This window comes from Pelophylax lessonae, assembly GCF_965119305.1.
Source record: "Pelophylax lessonae genome assembly, chromosome: 2".
Classification (NCBI taxonomy): domain Eukaryota; kingdom Metazoa; phylum Chordata; class Amphibia; order Anura; family Ranidae; genus Pelophylax; species Pelophylax lessonae.
The window spans coordinates 577,240,678-577,257,775 of NC_138769.1; the positions used below are offsets into that span (position 1 = coordinate 577,240,678).

Here is a 17,098-nt window from a genome sequence, read left to right on the forward strand (position 1 = left end):
GGTGTCCCTTGCAGCATTTTTACACGTGTTTTGTGGGGTTCCCCTGGTGACTCATGGAGTTTTTGCAGCACATCTCCCAACCTGATCCCCTCTCTGAGGCTGCAGGCCCCTCTGGGTCCTAACCATCCATTGATGCACTGACGGTGGGCCTGGAGTGAGAAAGAAAAGGGGGAAGAGCCGCTCAGATGTATGTCCCAGACCCGGTGCAGGTCAGATCCGCCATCCAAGAGTAGAAGAAATCCAAGTTTGAGACCGCACTCAGGGTGTTGTGATGAAAATCAAAGGTTTCTTTATTCCTCAAATAAAATGGACAGACAGTGTACAAAACAGATGTGTCCGGTTGACGCGTTTCACGGCGCTGTAGGTCGCTTACTCATAACCACACTGTGAGATCGCAGAGATCGGCGAGCATTTGTAGGTAGACCATCCAACAGGAACAGGGTGGTGTGATCATACACACCCTGAACCAATTAAGTTGATGAAAAGAAGATTGAATGAAAGCCGAGCTGTCTGCGATATCACAGTGAAAACAATTAATGACACATGGAATCCCACTACGGGAAACAATATAAAATTGTGAACAAAACATATATAGAAATTCAATAAAATCACATTTGCATGGTGGAATCTCAAAAACAGGCTATAAGGATAAAAGATCAATGAAAACACATATATGAGTATAAATTTAGGATTGCTCCTTAAATTCTGGTATCTAGAGGCCCGTTCAAACACATACATATGACAAAAAATAAATATAAAATCAAAATAATATACTTAATGTGATGTAATGATGTTAGTACCATATATATACATGAATGTATGAACTGCACATACTATTGTGTATAAAAAACCTATATATGTTTATATACATATGATACAAAGAATATATATAAAAAATATATATTTGTGTAACATGTGAAAAAATATATATTATAAATGTGTGCAATTATTTATATATATATATATATATATATATATATATATATATATATATATATGAAGTGATGGTGAAAATAATAATGAAGGGCAAATATATAAGAATGATGAAAGTTGATGTGATGAAAGAAAATATGAATATAAAACTAGACTGGAACGTCTATATAAAAATCATTGTAGATGCAAGTGTGTGATAACACTAGCGAGAAGGGGCTGGAGAAAAGGAGAAATCCACAAAAATCCAAAGGCCTGTAAGTATATGTACCACGATGCTGTATGTCAAAATTTGGGATAGATCTCAAATCAGAATAGATGATACTATCATTGACGCCATGTATATAAAATAAAATAAATATTTTCATATAAAGTAGATGGTACATACAGATATATAAAAAAGTTGTATGTAATGAGCATATGCCAGTATGACTGCTAATATATATAAAAAAGCATAATGAGTGTATGTATGTATATGGAAATTACAACACACATCACATGAAGCCGCGGCATCAACTTATCGCAATATATATCCAATAAAGCTATAACATCAAAAAATTTTATTATATCTGAATGAGATCGGTACCAAAGAGAAAACCCCCCTTCTTGTCTTTGAATTGAAACGTACTTTGAGCAACAAAACTGGCAAAAAGAATGTGGAAAGAATATGAAAAAAAAAAATATATATATATAAAAAAGGCTGATCGCACAAATATTCATATGAAAGCCAGTTCACAGACAAGCACAAGATTAAGTGCAAAAAAAAGCACATTACCCACCAGTAGGCACTTATAGCTAATAAATAGTAAAGTGGCTTCGTGCAAAAAGGAGAAAATAGGAAAAACATGAAAACACGTGGATATGATGGTATACATGGAAAGACCGATATCAGATGACATCGGTGCGATAAAAGTCAACACCACATATCTAATAAAGGTTATTTAAATTTCATAATTATAAATAGATTAATAAATCATAGCCCAACCAATGTAGAGTGTTGAATGAATATCGCACCGAGGTATGTCTTTCTAAAATAAGAATATTTAGAAAGAGACTTTAAAAGAGACATGATGGAAAAATTAATAAGTATCACAACATTAGGTGTTTACATAAAATCTCGAGGTACTGGATATAATACATAGTATTGTGCAAAAGAAGTAGAATATTACTGATAGGAAGGGGAAGTCACTCATAAAAATGAGTGACGTCCCATTCCCAGTTGAGGCCCTGAGGTATCCTGAGGTATACGTGTATGGAGTCTAAAAATCCACGAGACCTCTTTCTTACGAAGTAATCGGAACATGTCACCACCTCTGGTGGGTCTGGTGATCTGATCTATAACTTGGACCTGTACCAGAGAAATATCACCCCCATGTGCACTGTTAAAATGTCGTGCTATGTTTGTGGACTTGAGCGTTCGTATATCACTAAGGTGCTCTCTAAAACGTTCTTTGAGTTTACGAGTAGTCCTACCCACATATTGTATGGAGCACGCTTTGCATGTAATGAGAATACATGGGTATTGGGTGTTACAATTAAAGAATTTGTTTATGCTGTATGTTCTGTTGTTGTGAGAGGAGATAAACTTATCCCTCTGAATGACATGGGGACAGGTGACACAATCCGTCATGCCGCATTTGTAATTACCCTTACAGTGTAACCAAGTCATAGATGTAATTTGTTTTTTGGACGTATAAAGACTGGGTGACAGAGAGTTTCCTAAAGTGATAGCCCTTTTGGCCACTATACTGACTCCATCATTCAAGATATTAGCACAAATATCATCTGAATTCAAGATAGGTAAATGTTTCTGAATTATCATTTTAACCTTTTGGAATTCTAAACTGTAGGGTAGAGACAAAGTGACAGACGGAAGCGATTTCATTGTATGTGAACCTTTGTTAGTGTTTTTATGAGTGTTCTTGTTTCTATTTTTACTTCTATTGGTGCGTTTATTGCGATTCCCGGTGTCACAGTTGCCACCACTGGCAGTGTTATCATCTATATTTGAACACTCGCGCGAATCTCCTGAAAATCGGATCCCTGTTAAGGGCCAAGAAGTAAGCTCTGTAGAGCATCCATTTTGGATAGCCTCTCGCAAGGAAATGGGAATATAGTAAAGAGGCTTCTTGTTTAAAGTCAGACACATTGCTGCAGATTCTGCGTAGTCTTAAAAACTGTCCAACAGGTATACCCTTGATCGTATGTAGTGGGTGGCTGGATTTGGCATGCAAAAGACTATTGCCAGATAACAGTTTTCTATATAAATTAGATATAACCATATTACCAAAATGGCTCAAACTGACATCTAAAAATTCAATCTTATTGGGACTTTTTTGGCCTGTAAATTTGAGGTTCAACGAATTGTGATTAAGATAGTTCAAAAAATCATCTAGGTTCACATCACGATGGCAAACGAAAATCAGATTGTCAATATATCGATAAAATAGAGCCATCTGACTTCTATAAGGATTTCCACCTCCAAAGATGTGGGGTCTCTCCCACCATCCCATGTAGAGATTAGCGAGAGAGGGGCAAAATTTGGCCCCCATCGCTGCCCCACATCTTTGGAGGTAGAAATTGCCATCAAAAGAAAAATAGTTATGAGTCAAAAGAAATTGTAAGACTTCTAAGATGTATGACTGGAGACTAGTGGTTAAATTGGTGTTATGTTTCAAAGTCATCTCAATGGCCTGTAGTGCCAAATTGTGAGGTATCGAAGAATATAAGCTGGCCACATCACATGTGATCCAGACCAATTCTTCTGACCATACAAATTTATCCATAATACTGAGTAGATGTTTTGTGTCCCTTAGATAACTCGGAAGTTGTAAAACTAAATCCTGTAATTGCCCATCCAACCATTCCTCAAGTCTTTCACAAAGGGACCCAATGCCCGAAACAATGGGTCTTCCCAAAACGGGATCCAAACCTTTGTGGACCTTGGGGAGATGGTGGAATATTGGTATGATGGGATAGTCGGGGATAAGCTTTTCGGCTTCTTTGGCAGAAAAGGCACCTAGGGCTGCACCCCTATCCACCAGGGATTGGAGTTGTATTTTGTACTTGTTAGTGGGATCACTTTTGAGAGCCTGATAGGTGTATTCATCTCTAAGTTGTCTAAGGGCTTCATGTTTATAAATATCACTATCAAGTACAACAACTGCACCACCTTTGTCTGCATTTCTAATAGTAATTGATGCATCGTCTTTTAAGGATTTAAGTGAATCTCTCTCCTTGGTGGTGAGATTATCTAGGGACCTGGAAACAGAAAATGGTGTGTTAGCCGCCAATTTAAAAATGTTCCTTTCCACTAATTTCTGGAAAACATCCATATTGGACGATCTTGATTGTATAGGATAAAAACTGGAAAAAGTGAAGAAGGATATCCTTTTAGTTCCTCCTTCTTCGCATTCTTGTGCAGGATCTTTATTCTCCATGGCTAAATCTTCCAATTCTGTGATGGCACATGATTCTCGAAAGTTGTTATGGGCCTATCGGGGTCTTTATAAGTAGTTTGTTCATTTTCACTGGACGATGTGTCTACTGTATTAAAGAAGTGTCTTTTTAGTGTCAAGTTTCGAACAAATTTGTTTATTTTTAAGACCGTTTCGAACGGATCAAAATGGGTATGTGGACAAAAGTTTAAACCTTTTGAGAGGAGACTGATGTCATCTGCTGTTAAAGATCTTTTGGATAGATTTATGACATTGCTCATGGAAATAGCTGGATCCATATCCAAACCATCGGTCCCTATTTCCGATGAGCTCTGAGACAATATTGGCCATCTGTGTGGCCCATGGTGTCTCCTTCCTCCCCTCCTTGTTGTTTTTTTCCTCTCTTTTTGGTGTATCTCCTCCCCCTCTTGACAGACCCGTTTTTTGGCACTGAAGAGGTACTGGAGATATTACCCGATCGGGATGTCTGTGGATATTCAACGGAGGTGTCCGATGTAGGAAATATGGATGTATCCGTAGCACCTGTCTCAGGGTCTGAGAAAATAACCCTGTGGTCCCTTGTGTCCTGGGTGGAGGTGGCTTTCAGGCGACGGGCTAGCAAAAAACACCCCCCACCTTCCCCTGCCTCATCTGTCTCATCAGATCCTGAATCTGATTTGGCCGCCTCAGACGTGGGTCACCCTGCTGGGTCTGCAACCACGTGCTCGGAATCCTCTGATAGTGAGGATGATTCCTCCACATCTGCAACCGCGCACAAAAAGGTGCTGGTGGAAGCACTGATTGTACCCCTAAGCGCTTTACTAGGCGTTACCCCTATGAGGAGTTCCTTATCAAGAAGTGGACTGTTCCACCGGTGGTGGACCCTCCGGTTTCCAGATTGAACAAGGCAACCATGATTCCGGTTGAAGAGCCCCCGGCCTTTAAGGATTCGGCTGACAGGAAGGCGGAGGCTGTGGCCCGCAATATGTACACCCTGGCTGGTTCGGCACTGAGGCCGGTATTTACCATTGCCCTGGTTTCGCAAACACTGACTTAGTGGGCTAAGCTTTTACGCTGTGACTTGGAGGGAGAACAGCTCCCCCCTGCCTTTGCTGAGCTCGCGGACCAACTGGTCCAGGGGCTGCAATTGCCTCTGTGACGCCTCTTTGGATGCGGCTCCCCTAGTGGTGCGGTTTTCTGTTTCGGCAGTGGTCCTTGGCTCAAATGCTGATCTGCAGACTAGACTTCTAAAAAGGCCTTGACTGATCTTCCCTTTCAAGGAGATCGCTGTTTGGAGCTACCCTGGATGACATCATAAAAGGTCTCAAGGTCTCTCTGCAGTCTACTGAGGCAAGGAACCTCGTCGTAGACGTGGGCCTTCCTTCTCGGCTCATAAGAAGTTTTTTCATCCCTCAGGGTCAACTGACAAGGGCTCAAAGCCTTTCAGGGCTTCCTCTGGAGGATCCACATGAATCTGGTCTGGAAAAAAACAGAGAGCAGGCTTCTCCAGACCCACAGACAATGCTCCTTTAGCATGAAGGTCCACCCTCACCCGTATCAGGGGTGGGGGGACGTCTTCGCTGATTTCCGGACCAGTGGACTTCCCTGATACAGGATGAGTGGGTCCACAATATCATTCGGTCCGGCTACAAGATAGTTTTTTAGTCCCCTGCAAGGTTCTTTTCTTCCAACTTGCGCCTGTCCCCAGGCCGCTTACAGGGTCTGTTTGGGACGGTACAAGATCTGTTGCTTTAAGGGTTTTTACTCAAACCTGTTTACAGTTCCCAGGAAGGAAGGCAAAGTGCGTCCAATCCTGAACCTCAATTTGTGTGGGTGCAGAAGTGCCTAATGGAGTCCATTCGCACAGTGGTGACATCCCTGCCTCAGGGGGATTTCCTTTCTTTTTTTCTCCGCTTGCCGTGGGGGAGGAGCATTATCAGTTTGTGGCGTTATCCTTTGGTCTCGCCTCCGCTCCTCGGGTTTTCACAAAAGTGTTAGCCCCAGTGCTACATTTGTTAGGCCAACAAGGGATCGCGGTGCTGGGCTACTTGGACGATCTCCTTCTGTGAGCAGGGTCTCCTACTGCTCGGATGGAAAACCTGGAGATCATAATATGAACTCTCCCGGAGTTCGGCTGGATTCTGAATTTTCAGAAGTCTGCGCTGGTTCCGTCCACAAAGCTGGACTATCTGGGCCTGACTCTGGACTCAGCCTTAGCCAGAGTGCTCCCTCCTCTGGACAAGCTCCGGAAATTGCAGGCTGCAATTACAGTAGTCTCCTGCTATCCAGCAGAAAGTCATTCCTCCGGACTTGCATGTGGGTGCTGGGCCTGAGAGTGTCTACCTTCGGTTCCGTTTAAACAGTTCCATATGCGGTCCCTGCAAAGGGAGATTCTGGCCAAATGGGACAAGACTCCACAGTCTCTGGACAATCAGATCCAGCTGAGTCGGAGAACAAAGGAGTCCCTGATATGGTGGCTTTGTTCCCTGGTGCTTCGGCTGGGGAAATCCTTCCTCCCCTTGCATTGGACAGTTGTCACGATGGATGCCAGCCTGTCTGGCTGGGGAGGCGTCCTCGGCAAGCATTCTGCTCTGGGGATCTGGAAACTGGAAGAGTCCAGACTACCGATCAATGTCTTGGAACTCCGAGCAATCACACTGTGCCTTGACCATTGGATGGATCGTCTTCAGGGATGTCCAGTGCGCATTTATTTGGACAATGCCACAGCTGTGGCTTATGTCGCTCACTAAGGGGGCACAAAAAGTGCTCTGAAGGTAGCCGGCATTCTAAGGTGGGCAGAACGGTTCGTTTCAGCCCTTTCCTCCGTAACACATTCCCAAGGTGGAAAACTGGCAGGCGGATTACCTTAGTCAGCAGGCGTTGGACCAAGGGGAGTGGTCCCTTCATCTGGAAGGGTTTTGTCAGTGTATGTCAGTATCGTCTGATTTACGCCTTCCCTCCTCTCAAGCTTCTGCCAAAACTTCTACACAGGATTGAGGCAGAAGGGAATTCCGGTCATCTTAGTGGCTCCGGACTGGCCTCGCTGGGCCTAGTACGCTGATCTGGTGCAGCTGGTCCTTTTTCTCAGGGAGGATCTGCTGTCCCAAGGACCGAACCTTCCCTTCTGCTTTACAGTCGCTGGCTTTGACGGCATGGCTGCTGAACGGCAGGTGCTGAAGGATAGAGGTTTATCTGATTCGGTGATTCCTACACTGTTAAAAGCTAGGAAATCTACTTCTAGGAAGATCTACCATCCTACGTGGAAGACGTACATTGCATGGTGTGAGTCTCTTGGGGTTCATCCTCACTCCTTCTCGGTGGTTTGGATCTTGACCTTCCTTCAACGGGGGGTTTAACAGAAATTGGCCTTGAGTACCATAAAGGGCCTGGTGTCGGCTTTGGCGGTCTTCTTCCAGTGACCTTTGGCCACACTCTCCCTGGTGTATACCTTTCTTCAGGGTCTCCGACATTTGGTTCCTAGTGTGTGGTCTCCATTGCCGCCTTGGGACCTCAATTTGGTGCTAGCGACCCTCCAGAAGCCTCCCTTTGAGAATCTTCTGGAGATTCCCCTGCTTACGCTGTCCCAGAAGGTAGCCTTTTTGGTGGCTATCATCTCTGTGCGCAGGGTGTCGGAACTGGCGGCGTTAGCCTGTCGTTCGCCTTACCCGGTGATTTACAGAGATGAGATGGTTCTTCGCCCCTGTCCATAGTTCCTTCCAATTTATTTGAATGAAGACATTGTGTTGCCTTCCCTGTGTCTCAGCCTAAACATCCGAGGGAAATTGCCTTGCATGCCTTGGATGTGGTCCAGACAATTAGTCTGTACCTGGCAGCTACGGAGTCTTTCAGGAAGTCAGACTCATTATTTGTGCTCGCGGATGGGCCTCGTAAAGGGTTGTCCGCTTCCGGTGATTTAGGCTTATTCCATCAGGGGTCAGGTTCCTCCTTTCCCTGTTAAAGTGCACTCTACCAGGGCGCTTAGTGCCTCCTGGGCCTTCCATCATCAGGCGTCAGTGACGCAGGTTTGCAAGGCGGCCACCTGGCCGTCGGTGTACACTTTAACAAAGTTTTATAAAGTGGATGTGATGACATCTGCGGATTTTTGCTTGCTTCTTTTGCTCGCAAGGTTTTGCAGGCTGCTTTTGAGAGGAACTGATCCTCTTTGAGGGTGTCATGTTTTTTTTTCAGGTGGGCTCCAGTTGTTTTGATTGAACTCCTGTTGGCTACTGTTTAGCCTTGGCATTTTTTTTGCTGTTCCCACCTGTAATGCTTAATACTTGTTTGGGACGTAACAATGGTTAAGAAACTGTGTCCATTAATGAACAAAAGAGAAACTTGGATTTTTGACTTACCGTAAAATCCATTTCTCTGAAATACATTGAAGGACACAGCACCCACCCCTCTGTGGAGTTGTAATCCTTCTGACACTGCTTGTAACAAAACTGAGTACCTATAGCAGGGAGAGGGAGTATACCCCCTGGGACTGCCCATAGGCGTAGCCAGACTTTTTTTCTGCCTAGTGTCCTCCTGTAGGGGGCAGTATAACCCAATTGGTTAAGAATATCAGGAGCTGTGTCTGTCAGTGAACATCAGAGAAATGGATTTTACAGTAAGTCAAAAATTCCATTATGTGTGCTTGTCAGTAAATCTGAACTTAAGACAATAGTTACAGTGCAAGTTCACCTTTAACAAAAAAAGGTGAACTAACACCCTACACCCTCCCCAGCCCACCCAGTCTCTGCCTCACCTACCTCTCTGGGTGAATAACACTCACTGCCTATGCAGCCCTGCTCTTATTCTCTTTATTTCCTTAGAACTTTTAATTTTTTTGTGAAAAGATGAGCCTCCGGAAGATTTACCCCCCTTCGTGACTAGGCCGTTTTTTTGCGATACAACACTGCCTTACTTTAACAACTGCGCGGTCGCGCGACGATGTACCCAAATAAAACGTATGTCCTTTTTTTTCCCCTCAAATAGAGCTTTCTTTTGGTGGTATTTGATCATCTCTGGGTTTTTATTTTTTGCGATGTAAACCAAAAAAGGGCGACAATTTTGAAAAAAAACAAAAGAAAACATTTTTTTACTTTTTGCTATAAAATATATCCAATTTAATAAAAAATTAATTTTGCACGTTCCAGGTTTAATAAATCAACCCCACAGTATATGAGAATTGTTATCTGCAAAAGGATATGTATTTCTCTTTATTTGTTCCTCAGATTTACACATACTATACCTGCCAAATAGCATAGTGTGGCTAAAGAACTTTATTTTTTCTACCACATTTATAGCACTTATAGTTCTTTGCCCCCCCCCCCCCAGCCTGTAAGTGGACAGTGAAAGGAGAAACAGCACACTGATGAGCTCACCCAGTCACTCTGCTCTTTCTTGTTGTTAGCAAATGAGCGCTGTTGCATATCCAATTTGCTCCTTGAGTTGTTTCCCTCCCCCAGTCTGGGCTTTTCTGTACAGGAGATTGCAAAAGGCTAATGCCAAGTCAAGTTTGCTTCTTAAAATACAGTATTTTTTTCATAAGCACAAAACTGCATTAACCACTTGCTAACCGCACATTGTAGCTTTACTGCTACATTCATTAGTACAGTGACCGTATATATTTTTCTCTAGCGCTCATTGACAGACGTAGTCCTCGGTGATACACCACCTTCGGGTTATGTTGCCTCCACAGGAGCAGGACTAGACAGGAAATTAAAAAGCTCTGGCCACACCCTAGGGGCAGTCCCAGAGGGTATATCCTCTCTCTCTCTGCCTCAGCAAATCAGTTATTTTCTGTCTAGTTAGGAGTAAGGACCTAGATACCTTGCTGGGATCTTAGGTCCTGGCAAGATTTTTTTCTTAAAGGATTTTTTAGACAGCTTTTTTTCTCCAGTGTTCCTGTGAGATCTTCAAGCAAGAAAGCTGAACTGGGCGACGGGCTGGATGTTGAGATCCGGTGGTCACCCCAGTTCAGCCTACGAGCGCGTGCAGGCCATAGCTCCGCGCTGGGTCGGCCGCGACAAAGTCCCATTAAAGGACTGACCCCGCGAGTTAAACGTCTCGCTGAAACGCCAAAGACCATGAGTCACGGCGTCCATATCGGTCGACAGCCCTCCCGCCCCGGTGGAGAGGGGTACTGTCAGGAGTTGGTGCCCGCCTGGTTCCGGTATGGTGAGTAGTATGTTCCCCCTTTTCCCCTGACGGGTCTTGTGGTGAACGCGGGCCCCTCTCTGTATGGTAAGATAGAGTCCCTCTCTATCCTATAAATGACACAGATCCTCCTACTTTGAGTGTGATTTTATGTGCAAAAAGCCAGGAGGCTTGGTTTGGGAGCTAACAATCTAATTGTATACATGTTAAAAAGATTATAATCTGTGGCATTCTGGGAATCTTACGGTGATAAGAATAAGCTACCTACCAGTCAGAAGCCACGGACATGTAGACTGCCTTCCTAATCAGATCTCCAGCTATTAGCAGGCCTCCCGAATGGCCATGCGGTCCGCCAGGGCCGGTACCGCCAACCACGCCAAATCCCCATGCAGAGAGAGTGTTGTGTGCCCTGCAGCACACCGCTATTCAGTACAGGCCGCCGCCATTTTTTTTTTTGCTGGATCGCACGAGCCGCCATTTTGGCGTAGCCTCGTGTCTCCAGCATGGGGGCGGCCATGTTTGAGGTGATCCAAACACCTCGTGGAGCTAGGGGAGGCGCCGGAAGGCGTGCAGAGGGGCGGAGCCGCCTCCTTTCTTCCTGGGCAGCCAGCCAAAAGACTTCCTGTTTGTCAAGACAGCGCTGTAACCTGTTGCAGTTAAACTCTGAGCATCAAGTGGTGAGCCTGGGGGTCTATCTCTCTCTCGATCGATAGGGATCCCTAGCAGGTAACACTAAGGGGCTTTTTGTGGCGCTGGGGGTCTGAAAAAAAAAAAAAGTTTTTTATTTTTGAATTATATTATCCAGGAAGTGACTGGAATTATCATGGACCCTGCCACACATATTCCCCCACCTGTTTCCCTCGAGGGGGCCACGGGACCCACCGGTGCACAGAGTGTAGAGTCATTTACAGCAATTTTGGAGTCTATGGTGGCTCGGGTGGAGGCGGCCTGTCAGGGACGGGGGTCAAGGAAGTGACCCCCGCCTACCCCTATACTATCTGACACCTCTGACTCTGATTCAGAGATGGTCACTGCAGTTGCAGGTTCCTCTGCAAAGGCTGTTATCCCAGGTAAAGCCCCCTCAGACAGTGAGGAGGACACTTCTTCTCCTGCTATAATTCAGGAAGAAGCATTGGTGGACGCACTAGTTGTGGCAGTGCAGGAAACCTTAAAACTTGAGGCTTTACCGGCAGAGGCAACTGAAACAGAGATTCCTTTTGGTACTAATAAGCCCATCAAAACGGTGAAGGTTTTTCCTGTACCCAAATGTTTCAGTAATCAGATTAAAGGAGAATGGGAGCATTCTAAACGTACCTTTACTATTTCCAAGCGTATTGCTAGACGCTATCCGTTTGAGGAATCCATCATTAAGAAATGGACGGTACCACCAGTGGTGGATCCACCTATTTCCAGGCTGAATAAAGCCACGGTTATCCCAGTGGAGGACACTTCGTCCTTTAAGGATCCGGTGGATCGAAAGATGGAAGCAGAGTCCCGCGCCATCTTCTCTCTGATAGGGTCAGCATTTAGACCAGTAATTGTTATTGGTCTAGTTTCCCAGACACTTACGGAATGGGCGAAAATGGTACGCCAAGACCTTAGGGGAAAAGATATTCCCCAGGAGACATCTGATTTGATGGAACAGATTATACAAGGGCTACAGTTTATCTGTGACGCAGCCTTGGACACTACTCCCTTATTAGGGCATGCATCTATGTCAGCGGTGATCCTCAGACGTGTGCTGTGGTTAAAATGCTGGTCAGCTGACCTAGGTTCCAAAAAGACCTTGACAAATCTCCCTTTTCAGGGGAATCGTCTATTTGGGGCCAACCTAGATGAAATCATCAAGGATGCCACTGGGGGCAAGAGCACTTTTTTGCCACAGGCTGCTAAAGCTAAGGAACCTCGCAACAAGCGAGGACCTTTCTTTACCGCCCATAAAGGGCGCCCGGCTGGTACTAGCGGGAAAGGCAAGACTCCTCCAGGAGGGTTCAAGAAGGGCTGGTCGGACAAGCAGAGGACCAACCCAGCCAAACCCGAAGCAAAGGAGTACACAGCCTGAAGGTGCGCCCCCACCCGGTTTCAGGGTGGGGGGACGTTTTCACCGGTATTCAGGACATTAGATCGAGCTTCAACCACTACTACCGGTGTGATTCTTCCCTTCCAACATTTAAGTACTACAGGAAGCGGTAGTTACCGTTCCCTGAATAGATCTTTTCCTTTACCTTTTCCTAAGATTAGTCCCTATATCTCACAGGAATCGGATCTGGTTGACCAGATAGGCCAAGTAGCCTCTAGTCGGGTGACTTCGGTCCCTGAGGTTCAACCAGAAAAGATCACCCTTCCTGATAACAATCAGGTATCTGATAAATGTGTGGGAACAGAAAACGACCAGACTTTCTCGGATGGTCGGGGCCAGATACCTCTAGGGACGCCTGGTTCAGATTCTATCAGCGCCAGTGGTCCTAGAAATTCTAGGCTGGCCTCCTCAAGCCAGCCTGGCCGACTTGGACATGCTAGTCGCAGACGTTCCGTGGGAACTTCGTCTCAGGGAGTGTCTGTGGTCTCAAGGACCAATTTACCATCATGCTTTACAGTCGCTGGGTTTAATGGCCTGGCCATTGAGACCCAAGTACTGAAGGACAGAGGTTTGTCTACTTCAGTCATTCCTACCCTTATTAAAGCAAGGAAAGCGACTTCCAGCAAGGTCTATTATCACACATGGAAGACTTATATTGCGTGGTGCGAATCTTTAGGATTTCCTCCACGTACCTATTCGGTGACTCGAATATTGGCCTTTTTGCAACAAGGGGTTGAGCAGAAGCTAGCCTTGAGCACCATCAAGGGTCAAGTTTCAGCATTAGCAATCTTCTTTCAGAAACCTTTAGCTACCAAGTCCTTGGTGCGGAATTTCATCCAGGGGGTGCGGCACCTGGCTCCTCCAGTCCGCGCGCCCTTACCGCCCTGGGATCTTAATTTGGTTTTGTCGGTTCTACAGAAACCTCCCTTTGAAAACATCAGGGAGATTCCCTTGCTTACTTTATCCCAGAAGGTGGCCTTCTTGGTGGCTATTACTTCTGCTCGCAGGGTGTCAGAACTGGCTGCATTATCATGCCAGTCCCCATACCTAGTGATTCATAGGGATAAGGTAGTACTTCATCCTAAGCCATCTTTTCTTCCTAAGGTGGTTTCAGATTTTCATCTGAATGAAGATATTGTACTACCTTCCTTGTGTCCTTAGCCCAAGCATCATCGGGAACATGCGTTGCATTCCTTAGATGTGGTTCGGGCAATCAGGGTATACCTGAAAGCTACGGAATCATTCCGTAAGACGGATTCACTTTTTGTGATCACGGATGGCCCCAGAAAGGGTTTGCCTGCATCTGCCGCGACCATTGCCAAATGGATTAGACAAACGGTGGTACAGGCTTATTCTATTAGGGGTCAGAGTCCTCCGTTCCCTGTTAGGGCGCACTCCACTCGAGCGCTCAGTACTTCCTGGGCCTTTCGCCATCAGGCGTCAGTGGTCCAGGTATGTAAGGCGGCCACCTGGTCGTCGGTACATACCTTTACAAAATTCTTTAAAATTGATGTGACGGCATCGGCGGATGCCTCATTTGGCCGCAAGGTTTTGCAGGCCGCAATTTGAGGAGACCGGTGGTCTACCTCGAGGGTTTTTTTCTGTTTGAAAAAAAAAAAAAAAAAACATTTTTCTCTTTTTTGTTGAGTCTCATCATTAAGGATGAGCATTGTAAACTTCTAGTTGGCACCGGTTGGGCCTTCTAGATTGGGATTTGATTTCCATTTTCCCACCCCTCATTTGTGATACTGCTCTGGGACGTCCCGAAGGTGGTGTATCACCGAGGACTACGTCTGTCAATGAGCGCTAGAGAAAAATGGATTTTTGTAAAATCTTACCGTAAAATCCTTTTCTCTTAGCTCATTGACAGACGTAGTCCCCGCCCCTCTGTTTTTGAGTTGGGTTGGGTTAAAATCTCTAAAGACTGCTTTTCACATAACTGATTTGCTGAGGCAGAGAGAGAGAGGATATACCCTCTGGGACTGCCCCTAGGGTGTGGCCAGAGCTTTTTAATTTCCTGTCTAGTCCTGCTCCTGTGGAGGCAACATAACCCGAAGGTGGTGTATCACCGAGGACTACGTCTGTCAATGAGCTAAGAGAAAAGGATTTTACGGTAAGATTTTACAAAAATCCATTTTTAGCACTGATCACTTTATCAGTGTCACTGGTTCCCACAAAGTGTCAAGTGTCAGACTGCCCGCCATACTATTGCAGTCCCGCTATAAGCCGCTGATCGCCGCCATTACTAGTATAAAAAATAAATAAATATTCCAATATATATACCATAGTTTGTAGAATATACACTTAGTGGGATTTTATTTGCCAAAAATATGTAGCAGAATATATATTGGCCTAAATGTATGAAGTCATTTGATTTTTTAATTTTTTTTATTGGATGTGTTTTCTAGCAGCAAGTAAAAAAATAATAAATATACAAACAAGCATTCCTCCCTCTTTTTTCTATATTATTTCTTGAATGATGGCACTCTTTGGGTAGTTCATTTCCTTGTGTGTGTGTGTGTGTGTGTGTGTGTATATATATATATATATATATATATATATATATATATATATATAAATTTTTTTTTTTTTTGTCAGTCTTTTTTGTTTATAGCGCAAAAAATAAAAAATGTAGAGGTGAAAGAATACCACCAAAAGAAAGCTCTATTTGTGGGGGAAAAAAGGAGAAAGGTTACATTAGAGTATAGTGTTGCACGACTGAGCAATTGTCAGTTAAATTAACTCAGTGCCTTATCGTAACCTATGAAAACATTTTTGTGGTGATAAAATACCACCAAAAGAAAGCTCTATTGGGAAAAAAAATGATATGTTTTGTTTGGGTACAGCGTTGCATGACTGCGCAATTGTCAAAGTATGGCAGTGCTGTATAGCAAAAACGGCCTGGTCCTGAAGGGGGGTAAATCTCCTGGAGTTCATTTGGTTAAAGTTGTTTATATGCCTGGAGGTCAGCTAAAAAAAATGGTTAAGCAATGGAGGAATCAATTGACTCGCGATTATTGCATACGTTTAAGAGTAGAGTGAATAACTGCACTAACCTTTGGTAAGTGGGGGTTGTGTAACCCCACTACTAAAATGGTCTGCTTCAATGTATGTTTGAACTCTACTCATATGCACATAACTAAACCCATAGTTATTTGAACTTGCAGCTTACCAAATTGAGATAATTATCCTAGTGGCGCGAGTGAATATCCATACACATTATTGCATACGTTATTTGTGTGTTTTTTTTTTTTAAATATGCCAGAGGATATGAAAAAACTAAATTCATCAAAGTAGAGAAATCTTATAGAAGATGATTTTAGTTTGGCTTGAGTTGTTGCTATGTTGTTCTGCATTTGCATGTAATTAACCTATGTTCTATATTTGATTTCAGATTTGGTTACCCTGACCCCACCTACTTACTGAGAGTCCAGGAGGAGCTGCGAGCCAAGGGCATCACTGCTGACTAGAGGAGGAATAATGTGCTGTATACAGGCACTGAAAATTGGGATGGAAATAAACAATTCCCATAAAAGAAAAGCCACCTTTGTTTCACTTTTCTTATTGTTCTCCCATTTTAGCTCCTTTGCTGATCTCACTTTTCTTGGAAACTGCAATGGGAATAAGAACTTTGACCCCACACTGGAGATTTTGCAAAGTTATGAAAAACTTGTTAAACATTAATAACTTGTTAATGAAGGTTTGCCTTAATGGTGAATTGGGAGATGATTTGATAGTTCTTATGACACTAAAGTATGAGAAAGAGACTTCTAGAGACATTGAGTTACCCATGGGTGGCTTAGTTTTAGCTGGCCATCCAGTCAGTAGTCATCATGTCGGATTCTTCTGGAGAAGACAATTGTTTGTTATCTTACAGAGCAGTCCAGGCCTTGCAGTTTACCTGGAATTCTATTTTATGAGCTTTGTAGTTGAAAAGCCTCTAGAAAGGACCAACCTGTCAGCATCAGTGCATAATGTTTTCTGCTGGCCCGGTACCTTAGTCACACCTATAATTGCCTGTTAGATGTTTCAGCACAGCTCAAGGCAGTGCAATTTTTGTTTATGTTCTTTTCTTTTATTCTCCTTTTTTTTCTTCTTCTTCTATTTTTTTTTTTTTTTTTTTGAAACATTGATGGGATATCTTCTCTAAATCCATAAAAATTAAGCTTTATTTCTTGCAGAGAAAATTCAGGTCGTATATTTGATATTGGCAGGAAGCATGCTATAATTCAGTCTCAAAACTAAGAGGAGACATCTATCTAGAAATGTCCTATAATGCCATATCTTATGTATGTGTATAGGGTGTCTTCATCTGAGGTTTGTAGGACAGTTGATGAAGAGGGCAGGGGAGATTGTATCTGAGCTTTTAACCTAAAGAATAGGTACACTTAAAATGTTTAAATATTGTAAAAAGCCAGTAATGCTACAAACAAAATTCCATGCATTTGCCCAGACGTTGATATTCAGTATTTTACGTGCATTAGCTTTAAAGGTAAGTGAATTTTGTGAT

General features: G+C 43.8%; 1 protein-coding gene across 2 annotated transcripts in view; it reads left to right on the forward strand.

Moving 5' to 3' along the window:
* Positions 1–16,311, forward strand: part of DTX3 (deltex E3 ubiquitin ligase 3) — a 145,160-nt gene extending 128,849 nt beyond the window's left edge. For both annotated transcript variants that reach the window (XM_082248531.1, XM_082248530.1), the window contains one exon: positions 15,983–16,311. In XM_082248531.1, the coding sequence (XP_082104657.1) occupies positions 15,983–16,058 (76 nt within the window). In that variant the 3' untranslated portion in view covers positions 16,059–16,311. The remainder of the gene's footprint in view (positions 1–15,982) is intronic.
* Positions 16,312–17,098: the final 787 nt, after the last annotated feature.